The 24,693-nt window shown below is 41.4% G+C and overlaps 1 protein-coding gene across 1 annotated transcript; it reads right to left on the bottom strand.

Annotated features, from left to right (window-relative positions):
- IGF2 (insulin like growth factor 2) lies at nt 1-24,693 on the bottom strand. Its single transcript, XM_044269223.1, has 4 exons — nt 24,682-24,693; nt 15,605-15,767; nt 3,556-3,722; nt 1-3,015 (listed from the first exon to the last, which is right to left on the bottom strand). Exons 1-4 carry the CDS (start codon nt 24,691-24,693, stop codon nt 2,785-2,787), a joined length of 573 nt encoding a protein of 190 aa, XP_044125158.1. The 3' UTR covers nt 1-2,784.

Genomic DNA, 24,693 nt, shown 5'->3' with positions numbered 1-24,693 from the left:
AGCTGTAAATTGCGCCATCCCTTGCCTATAATGAAAATAGCCATTCAAGGATAAAGTCTACCGAAGGACCCTTGCAACATATGGGAGCTCAACCTCAGAGTTCTTATAGTATAGTCAAGGACTTTCTCAGTTGTGTCCCTTTATCCTGGTGAAGATACAGATTAGGTCTTTTTTAATTACGGTTGTAAAGGCTACAGCTACTCCATTTTGGCATCAAGAACACTTCGATGGCACCCTGTCTTCTGAAATTACCATCATTATAGACTAATTGTAAAAAAAAAAATTAAAAAAATAGATAACGAGGCTAAAGTGCAGAAAAACTGCTATGGAACCAAAGTTCACAATCCCATCAAAAAGCTATTTCCAATAATGTCTTGGTAGAATTTTTAAGGATCAATGCTCAGGTGAGTATATAATGTATAGTGCAAGTGCTATAAACTGTACAGTTGAACAGGATACTCAATATTTTTTTTAATTGGTGTGCAAGTGCTTAGAAGATAGGTGAATGAAGTGAAGAAACCAATATGGAGAGATGTTCGTTCAACAAAGAACATTATTATATTTTTTTTATTCATTTGTAAAATAGGTGCTGTGCTTTTATACGCAAAAAAAGGACTGGCTGCATAATCCCAAAACAGCACAACTCTTGTCTATAGCCTGTGTCTACAGCCCTAACAACTTCAAAGGAGTTAAGGATAGTTTCACATTAGCACTAAACTGTTCTGGCAGGCTGTTCCGGTAGAGGTACAGCCTGCCGGACTTCATTGTCTCTGGCACAGCCGGAAACTGCCGGAGCACCGCCAGGCCTCATGGACAATAATGGGCCCCGGCGAGGACCCAGCCTGTTTTTGAAAGTGCTGAGATTCGGCCAAATACGGGTCCCATAATAGTCAATGGGATCGAGCAGGGAAAGGTAGTATCGGCTATGCCGGATACAATGAACACCAGCAGGCTGTTCCAGTTTAGTGCTAATGTAGAACTACCTAAAGCTAAAATATCTGATACAGCTTATGGACTAAAGTGTCCCTGTATTTGCTTTTTGTTTAAGAAAAATTTCTAATCTTGGACAAACCCTTTAAGTAAAATCAGTATATATATTTTTTTTATACATTTTTGTTTTAATTTCAGCAAGATGACCACATCCTATATTTTTAAGTAACTGCTGGGTCTGCTCGGATTTTTATTCAACCTGCATTATGTATATTCTTTCCTGAATACTGTAAATGGGAATTCGGTTGGCTTAGTTTTAGAATAACATTTAGAAGGAGGAGGATCTTTACTGTCATACAAAAGAAAAAAAAAAGAAAAATATTCAGTGCTGCATTTAATATAACCTAAATTAAAAGTCCATATGGCTATTTTAATAGGTGGAGGTGGTGGCTTCATAAACTATGTAGAATCAACAGACTATGGTATGTACTAAGCAAATTAGTTCTGCATGGGTGTGACTAACTGCAAATATAGCGATATTTAGTGATTCCCTTTTCCCTAGGTCTGTGAGGGACCACACAAACAGCATTCTATATTCTCATGAGTGTACAGTAGATGAATGGCTTCATTTTACATAACACCCTCTACACAATTCCAAGGAGGGAAAAAGATACTTTTCTTAAAACGAAAAGCATTTTTTTTTCAAGTTCAATAGATAATCTATTATGTTCATTCTATGGTGAGGATTCATTCATCTATGGAAGCCAACACTGAATGATTTCAGTATTCTATGAACCCTAGGCTAAATCCGAAATTTCAGTCCAGCTCTTTCCCCTCATTATAACTTTAGCACCAAAAGGACATCATATTTAAAATACCATGCCCCCTTCTTTCATTGCTATACAAAAAAATCCCATAAAAATAGTGCTTGACTTTTTTTTTTACCTTTTTTTTGCAAAAAAAAAAGTAATAGAATATATAGATATATTATACATATATAAAATCATTGTAATCTGTGGCATATGTGCAAAGCAGACAGCGCTCCAACTCAAACTAAAAAAAAAAAACATTCTGCCTACTTCCCCTTCGTTCTTCCATAATGATTAAAAGGTGCAAATACATTTGGAATCTTGCGCTCGGCCCCCTAGGATACCAAAGACTGCAACATGCCGCTATGAAAAATGTTGCAAAGCTTGGCGACACAGAGGAATCAAGTAAAAGAGAAACCCCAAAACCTTGCATGCCTTTGAAATTTCAGGCATAAAAAAGGTGCAAAAAAATTTGGACACATTAAATGCTACAGGCAAATAAAGAAGACATTAAGTAGTGTACAAACCAGGCATAAGAAACAGAGGAAAAAGTTCCCCTTCTGCACTTATTTTGCCATTTCCAACCCTAAGGTAATTATCGGGATGGAATTATTACAACACTTCCATTGGTAGAATATTTTTGTTGCTTTCCTTAGTGGCACACTTAGGCCTTGATGGGCCATAACAGACATTTTTTTTTTCCTTGCATATTTGTGCGCGTGTATAGACAACTGCTTTTGCGTCTTTGCATACATGTTCACATACACACACATAGGGTTCCAGGTTGAAATGCAGTAAAACAAAAAATAAAAATAGAAAAGGACAAAAAAAAATCCACAGAAATATTTCCCACCAAAAACAATGTTGTTCCTGCTTTGGCGTCTCTCATTTTGTCTCTTCTGTGAGGTGTCACATGGAGTTTTTAGGCTTTACTCCTGTTGATTAGCCTGTTCTCCTCCCATTCAGACACATCAGAAGAAAAACAATCAAATTCTAGAAACAGAAAATGAAGGCAGTGGAATGTTCTTTAGTAGTGATTTCTGGCTCAATTGTGGGATGGCTCTGAGCCTTGATGAATGAGGTGAGGTTGCTTCACAGGTAACGTAGTTAGTGGCCGATGTGATAGAACCTGCTGAGATTCTTCAATCTGCTGTACCCGCCACCGGTACTGGCGAGCACGGACAATAGCAGGAACCCCTCTTCGTAGACGCTGAGTGGATTTTCTTTGCCAGATGTCATATTTGGAGTACTTGTGAGAATGCTTGTGATAGATGTCCTACAAGATATACCACAGTCGTTATGGTTTAGTACCAATAGCTGTTGAAACCATAAAATATTTTCAGTTCTCCCTGGTTCATGACCCTGACTTTTTTGATTAGCCTTAAAAGATGATCTCCAGTCAAGAGCTAACATTGTATCTTTAATTTTAGTTACTGTATATGGGTTTTATTTCAAGCATAAAATATTAATTGTGACTGAAATGTTGCCCTTTCTACTCATTCCCTCTCAGCAATCCTCACTCAGGTCCCCATTTTTAAGATAGGCTTTACAGTTAACCTTTCAGGGGAGCTCTAACTGACTATGGTTGTGTTCTCCTTCTAGCTATGAGCCTTCAGGCATTGCCCTAATGTTAAGTCCCTGCATCTGAACTTCTGCAGACATCTGAATGGTTAATAACACTTTGGCCAAACTGACTAAACCCTCATCATCTGCACAATTTTACTTCAGTCAGTACTCCATTTTACTCTTTACTTTCTGCTCAGCAGATTTCTTGATCAGATTATGACAGCAGAAAACCTGACACCTTCACACTCACCTTGTTCAGAGATGGCATCGCTGTGGCAGGTGCAGTGGATAGATCTCTCTCATTTTTCATCGGCTTCGCACAGTATGTCTCCAATAAATCGAGGTCGCAACTTCGGAAGCAGCATTCTTCAACAATCCCTCGGTTATACCTACGATTGGTGCGGCCAATGGTCTTTTCTAGAAGAAGACAAAATGTTTGATTAAAATTAAAATATATAAATATAATTACTGATAATAGTGACACAACCATTTCATAATGATCAGATATAAGTGCATTATACGATGTACGGTAGCTAAGATTGATCTAGTATCTAGTAGTGTCTAGGAGTTAACATGTCCTTGTTTTTGGAACCTTATTGAGAAACTGTCAAGAAGACTCATATGTGTGTCCTCTGAACGGTCAATGGGAGGCAAAAAATGCTTCCTATAGCCAAAGTAATTTTAGGCTGATGACCTATCCCTAGGTGGTGCCTAAAAAAAAAAAAAAAAAGTGTCAGCGCCTCTTGCTTCTTAGTTTATTCAAGCACAGTGACATCCATAGATATACGATACTGTGGTTAATACTGAAGTATTAGTGGTGAGTAGCCAGGTGCCAGGTAGAACCACACATTAGTTTGGTTATTTTCATGCCAGGATAAGCAATGAATGGGCCATGGCTCTCCAGTACCCCTACTATTTGCTGACAGCTAAGGAAAGGCCATCAACTGAAAAGCCTGGAAAACCCCTTTAAGCCTTTAAGTCTCACCCCTTTTGCCATTTCCAATATTTTAGCCAATCACAAATAAGTAAGGTTAATTACAGGTCATATAATTGGCCACAGAATTGCACATGACAGGCAGCGGGACTCCTCTTTGGCTTGAACACCTATATAGAGAATTTGCATTGGCAAGTTCTTCCTCAATGTCCAATAAAGCAATAAAATGACAGGATATAACACCTAACATTATCTGGTCCATATGTTCTTCTATGTTTAGTTCCAAGGTAAAAAAAAGGGCGATGACAGGTCCTCCTTCAGAGAGGCATCATGAGGCCTATATAATCTAATGCCACAGGATGCCTAAAGGGGTTGTCCCATAATAAATATTCTCCATTTTTCAAACCAGCACCTAGATCTGAATACTATTGTAATTGCATGTAATTAAAAATATAGTTAAGCCAGTGAGCTATTCAATAAAATGTATCTGTATAGCACCCTCTGCTATTTGTTCTTTTCCTTATCTCTCTGCCCACCTCACCCTCAGTTTCACTCTTGAACTGAAACTTTTCTTAGAAGCTGTGGCAGTAACAGGGAAAGAGCTGCAGAAGGAAGGAAACGCCTCCTGAGAAAGGTCCCACCCCTGAGCTGTCAGCCTGAAATAAATCTAACAGGTCAACTGAAGCACTAAATGGGGAGATCTCTGGATCCATGAGAGGTACAGGGCTGGTTCTAGCTTTGTTAAAAAAGAGATTGTCATATACTATGTCTCATTTTCATTTTTTATACCGTTTTTTTCATACCTGTTTTAACTCATTTAAAATTGGTATGAATTACATATACTGTAACTATCATCTGCAGAAGACACATTGTTGACATAAGAGACCAGATTTCTGTACGTTAAAGCTAACACAACTGTTACTCGTTTGTATCAGCTGAATAGCCCTTTGGTTATGTGATTTCGGTTTCACAGCCCAGGCTGCTCTTGTCTCTTAAAACATTTCAACTCTTATGGGGACAAGATTCCTGGAATCACAGACACCAGCAGTTTTTGGTCTCGGGCCAGTGCACCAGAAAGCTTGGGCAAAGCTAAAACAAGACTTTCTGTATCTCAGCAGTTGAAGTCTAACAAGGAAAATAGAGGGCATCCTAGATATAAATGAACTATAAGATATCCCAATACAAAACAGATTATATTGAACTCTAATGAAAGTACCCACATCCATACATGACCCTTTAATCATACGTTCTGGAAATGTAGTTCCTTTGGACACTTATCGTCCTATTCCTAAATGGGCCTGAAGATGTCAGATAAATATTCATGTCCCTCAGCTCAAATACCAGCAGAGTAAGCCATGTAAACAAGAGTCTTGGATTTCACTTCTGGATAGGGGGTGTCACACTAAGCTCGCTCAGCTCTTTTCCATTAATTCTGCTTCAGTATGTTAACCCTTCTATGATTCATGAGCTGCACTAGCGAATTACAGTTGGGTCATCAGGAAAATAATGCATTGGGTAGAATTATCATGGTTAATTTAAAACAATCAAATGTCTCATGGACAAAGTGACCTACATATATCAAAGGATGAATACAGGTCTGTCCATTGTGAAAAACTGGATGTCACGGAGATCACTTATTTCAGGACAAACGTTGCATTTTCCACTCTAAATCAACTAAAGCTGGTCATACACATTAGATAAAAATAAGCCAAACCCATAAATTATGGCAAAATCAGTCAACAATTTCATGTATATGGAAGACCCAAAGGTCCCCTGAGGAGTGATGCCAGATGTTGGAGGAAAATGGACATGGCATACTGGACTTCAACATTCCTGGTTTTGTGGGAGAATATGCATGTTTAGCGTTTATGGTGGAGCCTAGAAAAATAGCTGCAGTTAAGATACACAAGAAAGCCACCGAGCTCCAAAAGCTGGATGGCTTTCTTGTTTATGGCTTTCTACATGCAACTGGAATGTAGTGCATGCACAGAGGCTTGTCTCAGAGGTTTGTCTAACTAGCTGGTCTTCCTTCTAGGTTCTACATTTTTCACGTGTCTGGCCACCTTAAAAGTGGCTTCTTGGAGCAAGACAGCCTATGATCAGCTTATCTAAGAGGGATCCCACTTGAAGCAAGTTGACATCAAAACTAAGTTATTCAAACCAACCCAACCACCATTTCATTTTATCATATGTCGTGGTCAACATTGGACTAAGACAAACTTTGGAAATGATCAGTCTGGCCCAAATGCTCATTTAAATCAATCCTTTTTATTTTTAGTGCTTTAATTTGCTGATTCCCTTTCATCTGATCCAGCAGAAGACAATCATTGAGGTTTCCCAACAACTCAGTAGGGCAATACAGATTTGCATTTTTATTTTATTTTTTATTTATTTTTTTACAATTCAGGTAAATTCATGTGTCAATGTCTTATGGACAGGTTGTTACAAAAGCAGAGATATCCTTGGAAATTATTAGGACTGGTTTTGTAGTATATTAGTCTATGGCCTACATAGCGAAAAAGAGGCTTTGTAGTAAGAATCAAAACGGACACCCTAGTAATGCTGGTTCCTACAATATCTAGGGATGAGAGAATTTATTACAATTTGTTTCAGGTCTGATTTGTCCGGATTGACCATTTAAGTCGATTTAGGAACAAACTGATGCTACCTAAATCAAAACTGTTCCTTCTTTTCCTGTCCCTTTCTCTTTCATAATCTGAAATCAAATCTAAAGGAATTCAGATTCTAACTAATCCAAATTTTATTAAAAAAAATTCAGATCAAATATCAATTCTTAAGAATCGATTTGTTCTTCTTTTATTATAACCCAATATTCCAAAACCTCCTACAACCAATACCCAACACTGATAGAAGACCATATTTTCCTTCAACTGTGTGTGTAGTTCACACTTGTTTGATAAAGGTTGCCGTGATTGTAGAGCAGTAAAGCCAAATGCAAGTTCCCACAACCCATAGGAAAGGGGGATTGGACTAAAGCTGGGCATATGAGTTCAATAGCTGTTGGTCGAACGATCATTCAACTGAACAGCTATCTCTCCCAACCCTCTCCTGGCTCCTCCATAGACATACAAGCTTGGCTCCATATGTGTATTGTATAGGCAGAGCGGAGGAAGCCATTGTCAGATACCTCTGATCGCTAATTACCTCCTGGGAGAACAAAAGAATAGGGCAAACATACTTATTTCACCCTATCCTTGTCTTCCCTGACATCATCTATTAGTGGAGAGTTGGACGCTCCTTATACACATTCTCGGTTGGTTCGGCTGACAGTACAATAATATGTATGGGGGCCTTTACCATGGATCCATAGGAGCTGTATTGGCTGGGCATAATGTATGAATGTATGATTGTTTTCTTGTATTCCTTCTCTTTTAACATGGGAATTAAAATGCAAAGGAAATATCACCATGATATACCAATAGCAGTCTTCATTTGACCTGTACAGGTCTTAGGAAAGGCATGGTAAAATAAACAATTTATACAACGGATATCCCGTTTTCATATAAACCACTTTACTGTCTGCCTGCCAGCATTTACTGCACACTTACTTATCTATGAAATGTTGGCCTAAAGAGCTACATAATAACGCATCTCAAAGTCAATAATTATTCTCCTAAAGTATATCTAAGGTTGCTATGATATGTCTGTTTTGAAAGCTATGTTAAAAGCCTCCATGATAAACTCTGTAGTAAAGATGAGCGAATCGATTTTTTGGAATCAAAATTTGACCCAATTTTCTCCAAAAATTCAAATTAGTCATAATCAGAATTTGTTCAGGAAAAATGTGGGCGAATTTTGCTTCTGGAGAGAGAAAGAGTGAGAAGAGAAATTATTTCCAAGCATTTAAAGTACTTTTGATTCGGGTAGAATCGATTCCAATCCGAACTGAATCTTTTGGTTGATTCAGACGAATCGACACAAAATAAATTTTAGGAAATTCACTAATCTGTACTCTTTGTTGTTTTCTATGGGAAAATAACATTGCACGCAGTACCATTTAACCTTTTTAATCAAAATAATGGACACCTCAGAGGAACCTAATTGATCCTATTATAAGCCAACAATTTCCATCAGGCACTGCTGGTGTCCATCATGTGATGGATCCAGCACAAAAGATGTGAACAGAGCCTTAAAGGGGTTGTCTGCTTTATTTATATTGATGACTTATCCTTCTCTTCATTGTTTACCTGCTCGCCATTGCAACTGCAGTGGTGAGCAGGTGTAATCACAAGTAAGCCGTCCCATTCACTTCTATGGGACAGCTCTTTCCTATTCATTTAAACAGGAAGGAGCCGTCCCATAGACGTGAATGGGGTGGCTGACTTGTTATTAAAACTACTCCCTGTTGCAGTTCTGGAGGATAGGTCTTCAATAAAAATAAAGCGGGCAACCCCTTTAACAACACAATGCCCATCCACTATTTGATTGTTATAGTTGAAGAATACTTAATTTAATAAGATAGAAATTTACCACTGAATATATGAACCAGGTTTGAAGAATAGGTCTCAAGACATTTTGGTGCTGGGAATTCTCAACCCTGCTCCAGCACACTGGGCTAAGCTACCACCTTCAAACATCTGTCTCAGGATGGAACCAAGGATTAACCTTCATGGGTATGGGCGATCACATATTGTCAGAATTCTGGGGGCATAGATCAAACCGGGAATTACATGACCAAATAGTCTTTGAGATGATCACCCCGAAAAAAAGGGTCTTCTAAAAGGTTGGTCCTCTCTGAGAAGAGGACAATCTACATACAATATAAAGTCATTGAAGTCCTTCATAGAATGTCATTTTGTTCTAGATCAGGGGTGTATTCACAAAAAGGTGGTCTTTTCAGAGGGTTTTACTGTGTATATAACATACAATACAATAACTACTGTCTGTGACCAGCAGGAATTGTTGCTTTGTACAGATGTGTCCCACGTCGATGGATGAGGGTATATAATAAACAGTACTTTCCTGTGGAACCCACAGATTCACGGGACTCATAATGTGCTGTGTATATACTGTATGTGCAGGCTTGATATGTTGATGTACTGAAGTGTTGATTCAGCATGTCCCCTACAGATGTTCCATGTCATGACACATTGCAGAAATAATCTATGTACATGTGCTTCACAGTATACTTCACCAAAGTGGCTTAAAACGTCCCTAAACTGGGAAATGGTTGTTAGAACTAAAGCTGTAGGGTCTGCACCACCTTATGATGCTTCCATTTACCAAGTGACTATGTTTGATCACAAGAGTTTTACAGTGTTTTACAGTGTGAAGGCTTAAGTTTGCTTGCCTGGTTGCTATTTTTCCCATAGTACTTGGGAGAGTATGAATCTAGGACACTGAACAGACTTGAAATTTAAGGAGAAAATACACTTACAGCAGACCAGGATCTATCTATAAAATCAACACTAAAAATTGCTACGAAAAAAAAGATATGACTCTTTCCTGGTCCTAATATGCTGAACTTTCAAGCTTCTCCTACTTTAAGCATTGGCGTGATCTCTATCCAACTAGAATTTACTGACTTTGTTGAGGGGCATCTTCCACTTTTTAGGTATCTATAAACATTAATAGTACATAAATTGTATATACCATAAAGTTGTTTACAGGCCCACATTTGCACTGGAGTGGTCCCTATTCTACTAAATGGTACATATGTAACTAGCCATATACGTGACCCAGTGGAGTGCTGCTTGGGGAACACATCACCACTGAGGCTAGTCATTAGCTACGGAGGTTTTGATCCCTATCTGTACCGGAAGTTTACAGGTAAGGACCAGAGTGTAGCAAATACTGTAGTCGACTGAAGGAGTCAGAACTAAGTAGGTATGCTTCTCTCCACAGATCTGCTGAGGAGGAGAGAAGAGTCAAAAAGTGTTAAAAATCTGTAGAACCCCTTAAAGAATCCATGCATCTTATATTCTTGTACACTCTCTAGCCTGAAGCCTCATGCACATGGCAGTGCCAAGCACACAAAAGTCCCTATGGTTAAGTATTAACAATTCGTAGACGGTCATATGATGCCTCTGTGATTACACATGTAATACATCATGAAATGAAGCATGACACAAACTTTTTTCTTGCTCATGGATTCCATATGTACCCAAAAAAAACATCCATGTGTCTCCATACCAAACCAGAGGCACACAGAAGTACAGTATGGAAGGCTATGAGCACAGTATTACAGTTCTTCGTTGTATGGCAGGTACTCATTAACCATCACACAGCTTTCTCCTGTTCATCTGAAGTGATTACTAAAAGGGAATGTGTCAGCTCAAAACATTTCCCAAATTAGAGTAAGCAGTGTATAATTTAAGAAGTGCTGAGTTTTGTTATGGAATTTTTATCTTCATATTCACTTGTATTCTGAAACTATGCCCCAACAATTCAGCAGTAAAATGCATTGAGAGGACTCCTCTTTAAGTCCTCTCCATTATGTGTGTGAGAACAGGAGTCCTCTCAACGCAATTTACTGCTAGGTTGTGGGAGCACAGTATCAGAATGCAAGTGAGTATCAAGATAAAAATTACATCATCGGACTCGGCACCACTTACACTATACACCGTTTACTCTAGTTTGGGGGGTCTTTTGGAACGGACAGATTCCCTTTAAGGTGCCCAAAAACCTTCAATAACTGACCGTCAAATTCTTGTTTGGTCGACAGCCCCCATACACATACATGCTCTGAGGAGGGGGGGGGATGCTGCTGCCAGGCCTATTGCATATTAGTCTTATCTCCAAGAGGACAAAAAGATTGGCTGTGGGAATTCAATTCTGATTCTACTAATTATTAATCGCGGGAGACTTGGGCCCTCCCCATAAACATAAGATTGACCATGGTCCTCCTGAAAACAGCCAACAAAAGTCTAATGTGCATGGAGTGGCTTTAAGAATGAATGTTGATACAAGTTGGTGCCAACAAACAGTACAGGCCTCCACCCGGGCCTGCTCCACGCAAAGTAATCCTGAGATTTCTTGGTTGCGAGCATAGAAACAGTCCGTAAGCAATAAAAACTTCACTTGACTGTAAAACATTAAATCAACAGAAATTGAGTGTACTTTGTTAAGCTGTGTTTGGCACAAGTAATGGCACGGGCTTCAGGAGCTTATTTTAAAATGAAAAAGAGAAGAAAAAAACATTTTTGCGGAAAGATTTTTTCCCCCACAAACAGAAACAATAACTCCCAGTGATTATATTTGGGCTTTCTACGAAACAGACTAAAAAAGATGAGAGCTAGAATTACAGTACTGCGCAGGTTTTTTTTCAGGGACTTTAAGTAAGTCACTGTAATGGTGGGCAATATTAAGTTGCATTATCAACAATTTCCCTATTCTAACGTTATTATGAGAATCACTCCCATGAAGACATCCTGTTTCCATATGTCCAATTAGCGAATAACAAAGTCATAGAGTGGGTCCCCTGCTCGGGACCCCTCTCTGTGAATCAGAGCGGAGAGCTTCTAACAAAGAACCTTTCCCTCTCTGGTGGACCCATCCCGGCCATGATTTATGCTGTCTTCTATTGATATGTATAGCCGCCATCACCATGTAATATTACATAGTACTTTAAATCTAGGACCAGCTGCATATTTTGTTTCTTTTTGAGAATAGGCGATTGGCTTCCAAAACTGCATCAGGCAACCTGACCGTGTGGCCGTACCCTAAAAATACATATAATGTCCATGCTCTGTGTGACCGTATCCTAATAATACATATAAAGTCCATCTTACGTGTCCAGGCTTTCAATTTAGTTTGATATTTGCAAAATCTGTAGTGCCCCAACTGTGTTTCTTGGGTCACACAAGAGCCCACTAGCCAGTAAGGCTGGATCGGCCTTTTGGACCGTACAGATTTCCTGCATTTCGTCTTTCTGTCTCACGAGACGTTTGCTGTAAATATGCTGCCAATTTCCTTTCTGCATCCTTCCCTTGTCCCCCTCTTACCTCAAACACCCTCCTTCCCTTTTCGCCAAATCAATTAAACTGAGTTAAAGGGGAATTTGAAGTAAACAATCTCCCTCCTCCCTCCCATCTACTCTGCCGGAGGAATGCAGGAAGAAACAAAGAGGGTCTTTGTGGGACCTAGCTCACTGAACCCGCTGTCCCCCCTCCCCATTCTGCCTCCTGCCTGGATCTTCCTTTTCTCCACTGCCAATTTTACCGAGAGGGACACATAGGCCAAGAATGTGCATCGTCAGCACAAGTTACAGGGAACAAACTCTTATCAGCTGTTAAGGGAAAATGCGCTTTCTCCTCTCATTGTCTATTGTACTATAGACAGCTGTCAAAGAATTACGCAAATGACGTGTGACATCACAAGTCATGGCTATATTTCATCAGGCGCAATTATAAGAGCTAAGCCAGACACCCAGAACAGACTTATACTGTGTGTAAGGACACCCCAGGTACAGCTTAACATTTTTTTTAATCTAAACCAAATTTGATATTCATATAAAAAGCATATAAAAAAAAAATACTGGTCTTTGCAAGAAAAAAACAAAAAGAACAGATACAGTTGTTTCCTTCTACTAAGGCAAACATGGTATTACATGCCAAATGTTAAAATAAATGGCTGACCATGGAATATATCAACAGGCCACGTCTGCCTATAACATCCACCTAGAGCACGGGTGTCAAACACAAGGCCCGCGGGCCGAATCCGGCCCGCCAGACCTTGTCATGTGGCCCGCCGGCCGCCGGCCGCCGGCCTTCACCTTTTATTATCACTTCCTGCAGGCGGCCCCTGCAGGAAGTGATAATAAAACTACAAGCGCTCGCCGAGACTGAGAGGAGGGGAGGAGGCAGGCTGGGCGCTGGCAGTGTGAGTCATACGTCACGCGCCTGCGCCGCCCACTTTATGAATGAAGCAGGCGGCGTGGGCGCATAACGTATGACTCAAGCTGCCAGCACCTGTCCTCCCGGCCTGCCTCCTGCCTCCTCCCTCCTCTCAGTCTCGGCGAGCGCTTGTAGTTGTAAGTACCCACAGATCCCCCCATAAGTGTCACCACAGATCCCCCCATAAGTGTCACCACAGATCCCCCCATAAGTGTCACCACAGATCCCCCCATAAGTGTCACCACAGATCCCCCCATAAGTGTCACCACAGATCCCCCCCATAAGTGTCACCACAGATCCCCCCATAAGTGTCACCACAGATCCCCCCCCATAAGTGTCACCACAGATCCCCCCCCATAAGTGTCACCACAGATCCCCCCCCATAAGTGTCACCACAGATCCCCCCCATAAGTGTCACCACAGATCCCCCCCCATAAGTGTCACCACAGATCCCCCCCCATAAGTGTCACCACAGATCCCCCCCATAAGTGTCACCACAGATCCCCCCCATAAGTGTCACCACAGATACCCCCCCATAAGTGTCACCACAGATCCCCCCCCATAAGTGTCACCACAGATCCCCCCCCATAAGTGTCACCACAGATCCCCCCCATAAGTGTCACCACAGATCCCCCCCATAAGTGTCACCACAGATCCCCCCCCATAAGTGTCACCACAGATTCCCCCCCATAAGTCCGATACAACCGGCCCTTTGACGGTGACCAAACTGCTGATGCGGCCCCCGATGAATTTGAGTTTGACACCCCTGACCTAGAGTGTCACCTTACACATGGAGAGGGGTCAGCTTCATGAGACAACCCCTTTAATAGAGTGTATTAAGGTACAGCCACACGGCCAAGTTTCCTGATGCAATTTTGGAAGGCAAAATTAGGAGTTGATCATAAAAGGAAATAAAGTATAAAGGACAGATACCACTTACTCCGTTTTTTTTTATTCACTTCTGGTTTTGGCTTCCAAAATTGCATTAAGAAACCCGAACTTGTGTCCTGTACCCTTAATATAGAACATTCTGCTGTGTAGATGTACAGTGTTGGAAACAATCCTTTGTAGATTTCAATGCAAATTTGGCAGTGAATCGGCTGCAAAATCTGCATGGTTTAAATTTAGATTTCACCCTATAAGGGTCCATTCACACATCCGCAAATGGGTCCGCATCTGTTCCACGATATCGGGATCGGGTGCGGACCGATTCATTCTCTATGGGTCCAGAAAAGATGCAGAGAGCACCCTATGTGCTCTCTGCATCCGCATTTCCGGAGCGAAGCTCTGAACTTCCGGGACGCGGCTCCGCAGTTGCGGACAAGAATAGGTAGTTCTATGGGGGGTGCCAGCCGGGTGTATTGCAGATCCGCAATACACTACGGATGTGTGAATAGAGCCTTAGAAAGGATTTAATCAGCAGTTCTTCATCTGCGAGGGGTTTCACCCACTGCTGAAGAAGCGCCACTCTGCAGATTCATTGACAGAGGCATACATCTTGCCTGGCCATGACAATCTTGCGCCTGTGCAACTGCTCTGAGTAGTGGCGCAAGCGCAGATGCTCTGCTTCTACTTCTGGAGCAGGGGCTGTGCATACACCACTACCTGAAAGTGTAGTGGCGCATGCACAGTCACTGATCCGGTAGAGGAAGCAGGGCTTCTGTGCTTACACCAAAACTTGGAGTAGAACCATCACAGAATTATTGACTAGTCCTTTCAATCAAGTGGCGGGGGGGGCGCTTGCAGCTGAAAAACTCTTATTGATTAGACCAATCGACTCATTTGAATTGATTTTCTCATCTCTCTACACCCTATGTGGTGCAATGAATGAAATCCATTGTGAAAATTTACAAAAAGAATTGTCGCGCTGCGGATTTGAAATTCACATGCCATGTCAATTTACACGTGGACATTTTTCCGCAGTGCATGGATAAGATTTGTTACAACCTTTTCTTATTGTAATACATTGAGGAGCTTCTGAAAAACCCGGACAGAAAATTGGCCTCTTCCCTACGTGTCGATGTAGCCTGAAGCATCTTACATTCTGATCTTCCAATTAGTGAGGTGAAAATATCTGTACATGTTAGGCTGTTGAAGAAGCCCATCATCCAATCAGAAGCACCAAACCCTTTCATTAACAAACCAACCTTCCGTGGCCAAGCTGCATTAGAAATAGCAAAAATATAACACATAATATACAACTGAATGCTGATTCTCCAACATGAATGTTTTACACCTGGGTAGCACTTAATGTGTTAAGTGGTTATTGGAGGAAAATATGGAAACACTTGCCCGGCAATGCACTTGAGTATGTTTTTGATCCCCTCTGGCGACAACAGGCCTGTGTCTCCTTAGGGAGCAATGCTTGGAAACCCTACACCAGCAGCAGTTGTTGGTTACTGGCATTGCTTACATGTTTCTATGTGTTTTGTTCTATGCGGCTATGAATTTATAACAATAATTTGGCATAAAAGTGAATGTTTTATATAACATTAAAATTTTTGACTTACCAAAATAGAATCCCCGATCCCCACAAACAAATTGCAGCGTGTCCACCAACTCTCCACCGCAGAGAGTCTCGGCCAGGCTGTAGGTTCGGGATGACTCTGCTGTGTATACTATAAAGGTGTAGAGGATGAACAGGGCTTGACGGTTGACTGAGATCCCTGGCAGCTAGAAAAAATATGAAACAGTTCACATTAATGGCTGAAATAGGAATTTAGCCAACATCATTTCAAAGAAAACTTTTCTAGTAGTCCCACGCCACTGCTATGGGCCCCATGCTTGGAGCCTAGTGCTAAATCAACCTCCTCCAAGTACTGACTGCTGAATTTGAGCAGATTGACGCTTAAGCCAAGAAGAGGCTGTTGTCAGAGTAAAGGGTCATGGAACAAACTGACCCCCAAAGGGGGATACCATATTAACATTGCTAAAATAATGCAAGTTGTTAGCAGTCCCATGAAGAACCACAAAACAATTATTGCAATGAACATAAAAAAAGGCTAAATTTACTAAATTATTCTATACCTACTAAAACATGCAGATGAAATCCCAAGCGATCAGCAAAGACCATAAAGTTATACTGCAGTGACACCACAGGCGAAATGTGGTATTACAAGGCACCAATTCAAATGAGTGAGCAACCATGAAGTACATGGTCTTGCTAAGTACACCAAAGCTGTGGCTAATAGAGGGGGGCCTCATAAAGCATATGCAAAGATAGGATGACCACTTATAGTTACACATAGTCCCTGCAAATCATTAGAGAGGGTAGATCCCAGATGTTCTCTGGATAGGCAGCACGGTGGCTCAGTGGTTAGCACTGGTGCTTAGCAGCGCTGGGGTCCTAAGTTTGAATCCGACCAAGGGCAACATCTGCATGGAGTTTGTATGTTCTCCCCGTGTTTGTGTGGGTTTCCTCTCACACTCCAAAGACATACTGCTAGGAACCATAGATTGTGAGCCCCATTGGGGACAGTTGGATGCTAATGTCTGTAAATAGCGCTATATAAGTGCAAAAAATAAAATAATGTCCCACCTCTGGGACCTGCTCTTATTTCCAGAACAGGAAGTAAAGAAGAGCACATGTGCATCGTGCTCTCCGTTCAGCGCTATGAGAATGCCAGAAATAGCCTAGCCATTGTTTGACTAATTTTGGAAACCTCATAGCAGTGAATGGAGGGTGCTAATGCTATGGTGGGTTAAAGAGGTTTTACAAGATTACGGAAACATTTTCTGGAAGTAAGCATCCATATTTATTTTATCTCAAACAACCCCATTAAAATTTATACCATTCAGGAAAATCAGGGATGCACCTGGGAAGTTGTGGACTCTATTTAGGCAAGGTAAATTTACTTTAAATATCTCTAGACCGTAGATGGCCCATTAAAACATGCCCAATTATTTCCATCCCTTTTTAGCTACATCGTGGGATGTCTACCTCATCAAGGTTGTGTACACAAAGTGCTAAAAAAAAGACTTCTTCAAGGGGACTGATGTTTCTCAGGCATACAATTTCTCATTAGAAGAAGAAAATGACTTCACTGGAAAAAATGCCACCAATTGCTTCTCTTCATGGAGGTTTTTTATCTTAGTCATTTGGCAATTGTCATCTCTGAAGTCAACAGTCGTAACGCAGCAGTAAACTGAGGAAGCAGGAAACACAGCAGCTAGCGCCGTCTCCTGTGTATAAGTGACATTCTTCCTTTATTTATAGTATTGGCTTCACAAACCAATCTGCAAGCTTCTGCACCCAGAGTAATAAATTTAGCACCTTCTATTAATACCCATAGACAATGCAAATCTCCACAAGTGCTTGAGCAAACATTTACATTGCAGTCAAACCATAAATCTGAGATGTCAACCTGTTAGTAAGTATTGTGATACATTGTAATTCCCTTGTAACCGTCTGGAAGTCTTTCAAAAGGCCAAATGCACACATATACATAGAGCTGCCCTCAAGATGTAATTTCCTGGGGTTTTAAAGTCAAAATATAAATCTATGTATGAAGTACATGCTGTTACAGCAGTGGTTGTGGAACTACTGTATCAACCGAAAATTTTAACTTTGACCTATTCCTAAAGGCGTTATCCTGGCTGTCTCCTGTTTTTCACCTCTTAACCCCTGTAAGCGATCTGGACTTTACTACATGGGAACCTTCCAGGCCACTACCACTTAGATTAGTCTCTCTATGATTGACAGATGACTCATGGGAGTCAGAGACACAAGTTCAGAGCACCGAGGGGTCAGGCAAAATTGTAGTCAGTGATAAGCTGAGATTACGGCAGGTAGAGTATGTGCTATATGGTAAAGGGTTGGCGGTCAGGACAGGAAGCAAAGGGTCAGGCACATGTCAAGTCAGGCAGCTGAGGGTCATAATCTAGAAAAAAAGAGGCAGAGATTGGTACATGGGCAGACAATGTGATATAGCACACATTTTCAGGAGCTAGAGGACTAAGAACCATATTGCTCAGGCACCTCCACACAGGGGAAAGTGCTTTAAAGGGGTTCTCTGGGAATTAAGAAAATGAAAATACTTAAATATTACTGCATCATGAATATATTCCCAAATCCCTTACATTAGTTATACTGGCTCGTTTTGTCTGGGAAGCAATCATTAGGAGAATAAAATGGCTGCTGTCCTATTAGTACACACAGAACCTGTCCTAATCACACAGGAGGACAAGTTACTTCAGAACACTGAGGTAAAGAGCTGTCTCATCCTTCTCTCTGCTTGTCAGGGATTATGATCCTGAATACAGATGATAATATCTTCAGCTGAATCTCTGTTGAAATTGAGTTCAGGAGCAGATGTGGATAATGAGCAGCAGCACTTGTGTGCAGTCTCCATTACCACAGTCTGTCCTGTCCGTCCTCTCTGTACTTCATGTCTCCCCCTGACCTCCATTCCTACAAAGATTCAGCTAAATATCATATTAAACTGTATTCAGGATCATAATCCTTGACAAGCAGAGAGGAGGATGAGACAGCTCTTTAGCTCAGTGTTCTGAAGTAACTTGTCTTCCTGTGTGATTAGGACAGGTTCTGTGTATGCTAATAGGACAGCGGCCATTTTATTCTCCTAAAGATTGCTCCCTAGACAAAACGAGCCATTATAACTAATGAAAGGTGTGACGGACTCCCTGGTACCCCGACTGGGCCCCTCCGTCAGTGATATGGCTTCCCAAATGGAACGTATTCCAACCGCTGTAACCTTTACCCCAAGAATCAGGCGGCACTCATTTTGAAGTAAGCAGAATGACAATAGCCTTTATTAACACAAAGAATTTGAGTTTTATAGAAAGAAACCCACCCCCTCCCGGTCAAAAAAAAAAAAAACGTTATCAACGTCTTTGTAGTAGTCTGATTTGTCCCAATACACATTTCGAGTTAACAGGGCAAACATCATGGCGCAGACTATAACAATGGGCTGATTAGTTTAACAGATAGGTGGGGATAGGGGATGGGAGGATATACAAAGAGACATACACACAGTGCGCTCCCCCGCACCCACAATAAACAGCATTCCGCAGCATTGGCAAAGGGATTTGGGAATATATTTATAATAAAGTAATATTTAGGTATTTTCGTTTTCTTAATTCCCGGCGAACCCCTTTAATTACCCCAGGGTACTTAATAATCTCGTACAACCCCATTAGCAGTTGGTTTATACTTCAGGTCAGGTTTCCAACTGGCATGAGATATAAGACATTTGTTATTGCCATCGGCTGCATGAAAGTTGACTCCTACTGTTGTATTAAAATGGTCTTATATAAAATGTGGACAAGATAGCCAGTCGGGTGAACCCCTCAGGTCCTAGTGGGTGTATGTGGAAATTACCATGATCCAAAAACAATTCAAGAGATCCAAATACTGATGCATAAATGATAGAAAATGCATATAAAATAAGCATAGAAATAAATTTGCACTCTTCATCATTGGCGTTCTTTCATCTATTGCTGGCTCCTCCAGATTATGTTACAAGCAAGGATATCCCTGATTAATCACAGATGAATTTATATAACAGATGGAGTCACTGATTAGTCCATGTGAACATATGCAGAATGGCCTCACCGTGCACTGTGCCCTGAGTGGTGAACCTTATCTGCTAGGTTCCTCCATTTCCAACACATTTCATTCCAACAACTCCATTTCAGGTTCTACCAAAAAAGGACTACATGGAGAAATGTTTATAAACTATGTGTACTTTACATGTATCCTTCTACCTCCGCATACTAATGCAAGCTTCATGGTAAACAGGCCAGCAGAAGTGATCCCAATAAAACAAGTCTTCCAATTTCAAGAACTTATGGATAAGGCATAAATGTCTGATAGGTGCGGCTAATGGACTCCTGTTCATTGATTCATGGACGCATCGCTGGAGCCCAGCCAGCAGTGCCCCAATTCTACTGACCCCTATTCTCTTTTAGGTCTGTTATTCAATCATATAGATGTATGCTTAAAGGGGTTTTCCAAGTGTTTTATGCTGATCCTCAGGATACATCATCATCAACATCTGATCAGTGGGGGTCTGACACCCCTGCCGATAAGCTGTTTGAAGCGGCTGTGGCAGTGCGGGTCAGTCCCACTCACTTGAATGGGACTGAGCTGTGTCTAGGCCATGTGACCGATAAAAGTGACATCACCGGTCTAGCAAGAGACCGCGGCCGCCGCAGTCGCTTCAAACACCTGTTCGAGTCAGACCCTCACTGATCAGGTACTAAGGACCTATGTTGAGGTCATCAGTTTAAAACACTCAGACATCACCTTTAAGGATTTTTCAATCCGAGACACGTAAGGTATTCTAGCTCACTATACACCACGCTGGACTATGTTTTTAAATTTAAGGAATAAGGTCAAACTTTTACCGGACCCTCTTGCAATGCTGGATCTGTTTGTGCAACTTGTCTCCAGGTTTTTCCATGCACCAGTGCGGAAGGTGAGGTGGACTTTTGACTTTTAATACAGATTTAACTGAAATTGCAATTTCTGACATTGCTACTGCACATTGCTTTAGTTGAAGTAAGTGATACTACAGGGTGGGCCATTTATATGGATACACCTTAATAAAATGGGAATGGTTGGTGATATTAACTTCCTGTTTGTGGCACATTAGTATATGTGAGGGGGGAAACTTTTCAAGATGGGTGGTGACCATGGCGGCCATTTTGAAGTCGGACATTTTGAATCCAACTTTTGTTTTTTTAATAGGAAGAGGGTCATGTGACACATCAGACTTATTGGGAATTTCACAAGAAAAACAATGGTGTGCTTGGTTTTAACGTTACTTTATTCTTTCATGAGTTATTTACAAGTTTCTGACCACCTATAAAATGTGTTCAATGTGCTGCCCATTGTGTTGGATTGTCAATGCAACCCTCCTCTCCCACTCTTCACACACTGATAGCAACACCGCAGGAGAAAAGCTAGCACAGGCTTCCAGTATCCGTAGTTTCAGGTGCTGCACATCTCGTATCTTCACAGCATATGCTTGCAGGCATATGCTGTGAAGATACGAGATGTGCAACACCTGAAACACCATTGTTTTTCTTGTGAAATTCCCAATAAGTTTGATGTGTCACATGACCCTCTTCCTATTGAAAAAACAAAAGTTGGATTCAAAATGTCCGACTTCAAAATGGCCGCCATGGTCACCACCCATCTTGAAAAGTTTCCCCCCTCACATATACTAATGTGCCACAAACAGGAAGTTAATATCACCAACCATTCCCATTTTATTAGGGTGTATCCATATAAATGGCCCACCCTGTAAAATGGCTGGCGGAATAATGTGAACATTCGTACATTCCCAATATTACAAAACCAGTGGAGACCACTGCTTCAGCGGCACTGACATCTACTTAGGGCACAGAGATGACATAACATCTATGGTGACATAATCTTTTATACTGTAGCAAAATATCTTTACATGTGTATACTAAATAGTTGTCAAAATATTGACAAAATCGAAATGGTGTACACACCTACTGTGCCATGTTTTAGAAGCATCTGCCCAAAAGTGGTGGAGGTTCTAGTAATAGCAGGTGGGAATATTTACTCTTTACTTCTTTAACGTGAAGTCTAAGTAAAGGTCCTCATCAATCAGTGGTGGCCACTGTCCGAGAATTTCCATGAAGGCTCCAGGACTTCAGGCTTGTAAAACTTGTGGTTAAAGCTATTTACTAACATTACACTTAGGTGTAAATTTGTATTATGCTATAACATCTGATATTTGCTTGTACGGGCTATTGTACTGTAGGCAAATAAGCCTAATTCTTCTATGGTTGCTATGGATTTGTGAGGATGTTCCCACGGTTGCTATTTTTGACTATAAGATTTTTTTTCAACCTTTCATTCGGAAAATGTTGCATTCATAGGTTTTGGTTCTTGGAACAGGAACAGCTAAGGCATTGGGATAATTGATTACAGGGGGGTTGTTTTTATTAGAAAACCTGAGAACCTTATTAGAAAATTCCCAGAGGTAAATCCCAGCCACAGTGGACACTGATTGAAAACAGCACCTTTTGCTCTGGAGCACCCGACACCCAACGAAAACATATGAGCATCCCAAGTGACTTCAATGGGAAATGCGTACTGCTTCATTTCTCCGTGCAGTGAGACTTGCTGCCAAGTTCCTTGACAGATTACAGCTGATTGCTTGGAGTCCTAGCAACAAGACAGCCTGTGATAGTTCATCCTAGAGGGGAGAGCGATTGTCAGAGACAATCCCTTTAATTGAACAAACCCTTTAAATGGTAGGAATTGTTTTACCAGCTAAATTGACCCCCTGCTTATGGCAGTCTGGATACTATTAATGGATTATTCTGAGGGGTCACTGCAATGTGTTATTAGACGACGGCCCCTCTGCACAGGATCCTGCCTGATGTAGGTGGCACTGGTGTCCTGCTGACACTGCCTGCTGAGCACAGCTGGGAATACGAATTCTTGACAGCCCAGAAGAGTTGTCATTAGATTGATGATAAAGGGGAAAAAAACAACACTTCATGATGTAAACCATCTGTGCTTTCAGGTTGCCCCAGACATTGCGCTGGGACTAGGTACCAGAAAATGTTAACTTAGGGCAGCATGGTGGCTCAGTGGTTGGGAGTGGTGCCTTGCAGCATCAGGATTCTGAGTAGGACCAAGGGCAACATCTGCACGGAGTTTGTATGATCTGCACGTGTTTGTAAGGGTTTCCTCCTACATTAAAATAATACTGCAAGGTTAATTGGCTTACTACCAAATTAACCCCAGTGTGTAGGTCTCTTAGAACTGATGTGAATTTCGACAGCCTCTGCATAGCACTGCGGAATATGTTGGCCGTATATAAGCAATGAGAATGAAAAAGCACAACTTGACCACTATGCCATCTGTTGCAGACAACACATTTCTAGGTGCTACAAAGCCACACTGGGCCTGCAGTTTATCACTAGGGTAGCATTAGACTAGGGTCATGCACACAAACGTATTTTGTTTCCGTGTCTGTTCCGTTTTTGTTGTTTTTTGCAGCCTGTATGTGGAACCATTCACTTCAATGGGGCCGCAAAAAATGGAAATGACTCTGTGTCCATTCCGTTTCTGTATCGGACATACAGAAACGGAATGCACACAGAACATGTCCTATTATTCTGCACATTACAGACAAGGATAGGACTGTTCTATTAGGCGCCAGCCGTTCCGTTCCGCAAAATACGCAATGCACACGGACATCATAAGTATTTTTTGCAGACCGCAAAATATATACGGTCGTGTGCATGAGCCCTAAAGGCGCTTTTACATAGGTTAATGATCAGGAACGAAAAAAAGCTAATTTCTGAGCACTGCCCCATGTAATTGTGCCGCCATTTACCCGACAAAGGAGAAAATGCTTGTTTGTCGGGTGATTGCATCTATCACGCAGCACTAAAAATCGTACTGACAATATGCCACTCAATGTGGGACATACGTAGTAGTGATCATTAGTTTCCATTGAGTCTGCATTGGACCATGTAAAAATGATCGACTTATCAAATATTATTGATGGGTGCTGCTGGTTCAGGGGTGACACTGCCCATATAAAAGGACCCTTGGGGAACAGTCGCGGGGCTGTGCCACAATTGCGACGCAGTCGGTTTGCAGCAAAGAACCACATGGCCACACGAGCCACAGCAGGCTCAAATTAACAGATTAGGATGGCATAGTTTAACCGGTCTTTATTGTTAATGGCTGCGCAGTAACTGCAAATCAAGGGGTTTTCCAAGTGTTTTATACTAATGACCTTTCCTTAGGATAAGTCATCAATATCAGATCGGTGGGGGTCTGACTCCTGGCGCACCCATCGATCAGCTGACTGAAGAGGCCACAGTGTTCTGGTGATTGCTACAGCCTCTTCCAAGGCCAGTGACGTCACGCTCATTGGTCACATAGCCTTTAAGTGAATGGGACTGAGCTGCAATACCAAGCCCAGCCACTATAAAATGGACGGCGCTGTAGTTGGTAAGCTGCAAGGAGGCTTCCGCGCTCCCGGGACCTCTTCAAACAGCTGATCGTGGGAGTCAGACTCCCCTCCAATCATATATTGATGACCTTTCCTGAGGAAAGATCATCAGTCAACACTCGGAAAACCAACAACGCAGTTCTAATTGAATCATTTGTGCCCACTGCGGCTCATATGGCCGTGCAGTATTCGGCTGTAACGCAACCACACTGCAATCACGTCACAGCTGTACCGTGTGACCGTACCCGTAGGTTGTAAACATAGATAAAACTACATAAATAAAACAGAAGTGTGACGCGTGACTACACAATATCTTTAGGCACAATAAAAAATAATCGGAAAAAAAAAATTGGCATCCTTGCATAATAGCGTAGATAAGAACAATAGGCATAAGAAAAGATTAGCTTTGTGTCGAAGCGCTGAAATGTGCGTAGGCAGCTAAAGATATTTTTCAAAAGACAACATCTGCTAGCGTGCACTTTCATATAGTCAGCATGCACCTTTAAGCACTTAGAAGCATTATTCAGTTCTCAGCAGAAGTGAGTGACTGCAGGTTTAAATCAACAGAGCCATGTCCCACTAGGATAGGAGGCCTGAAATTACTTCCTTACATCAATATCCAT

Source organism: Bufo gargarizans, chromosome 10, assembly GCF_014858855.1.
Source record: "Bufo gargarizans isolate SCDJY-AF-19 chromosome 10, ASM1485885v1, whole genome shotgun sequence".
NCBI lineage: Eukaryota > Metazoa > Chordata > Amphibia > Anura > Bufonidae > Bufo > Bufo gargarizans.
This window is presented reverse-complemented; position numbering and strand designations above follow the sequence as displayed.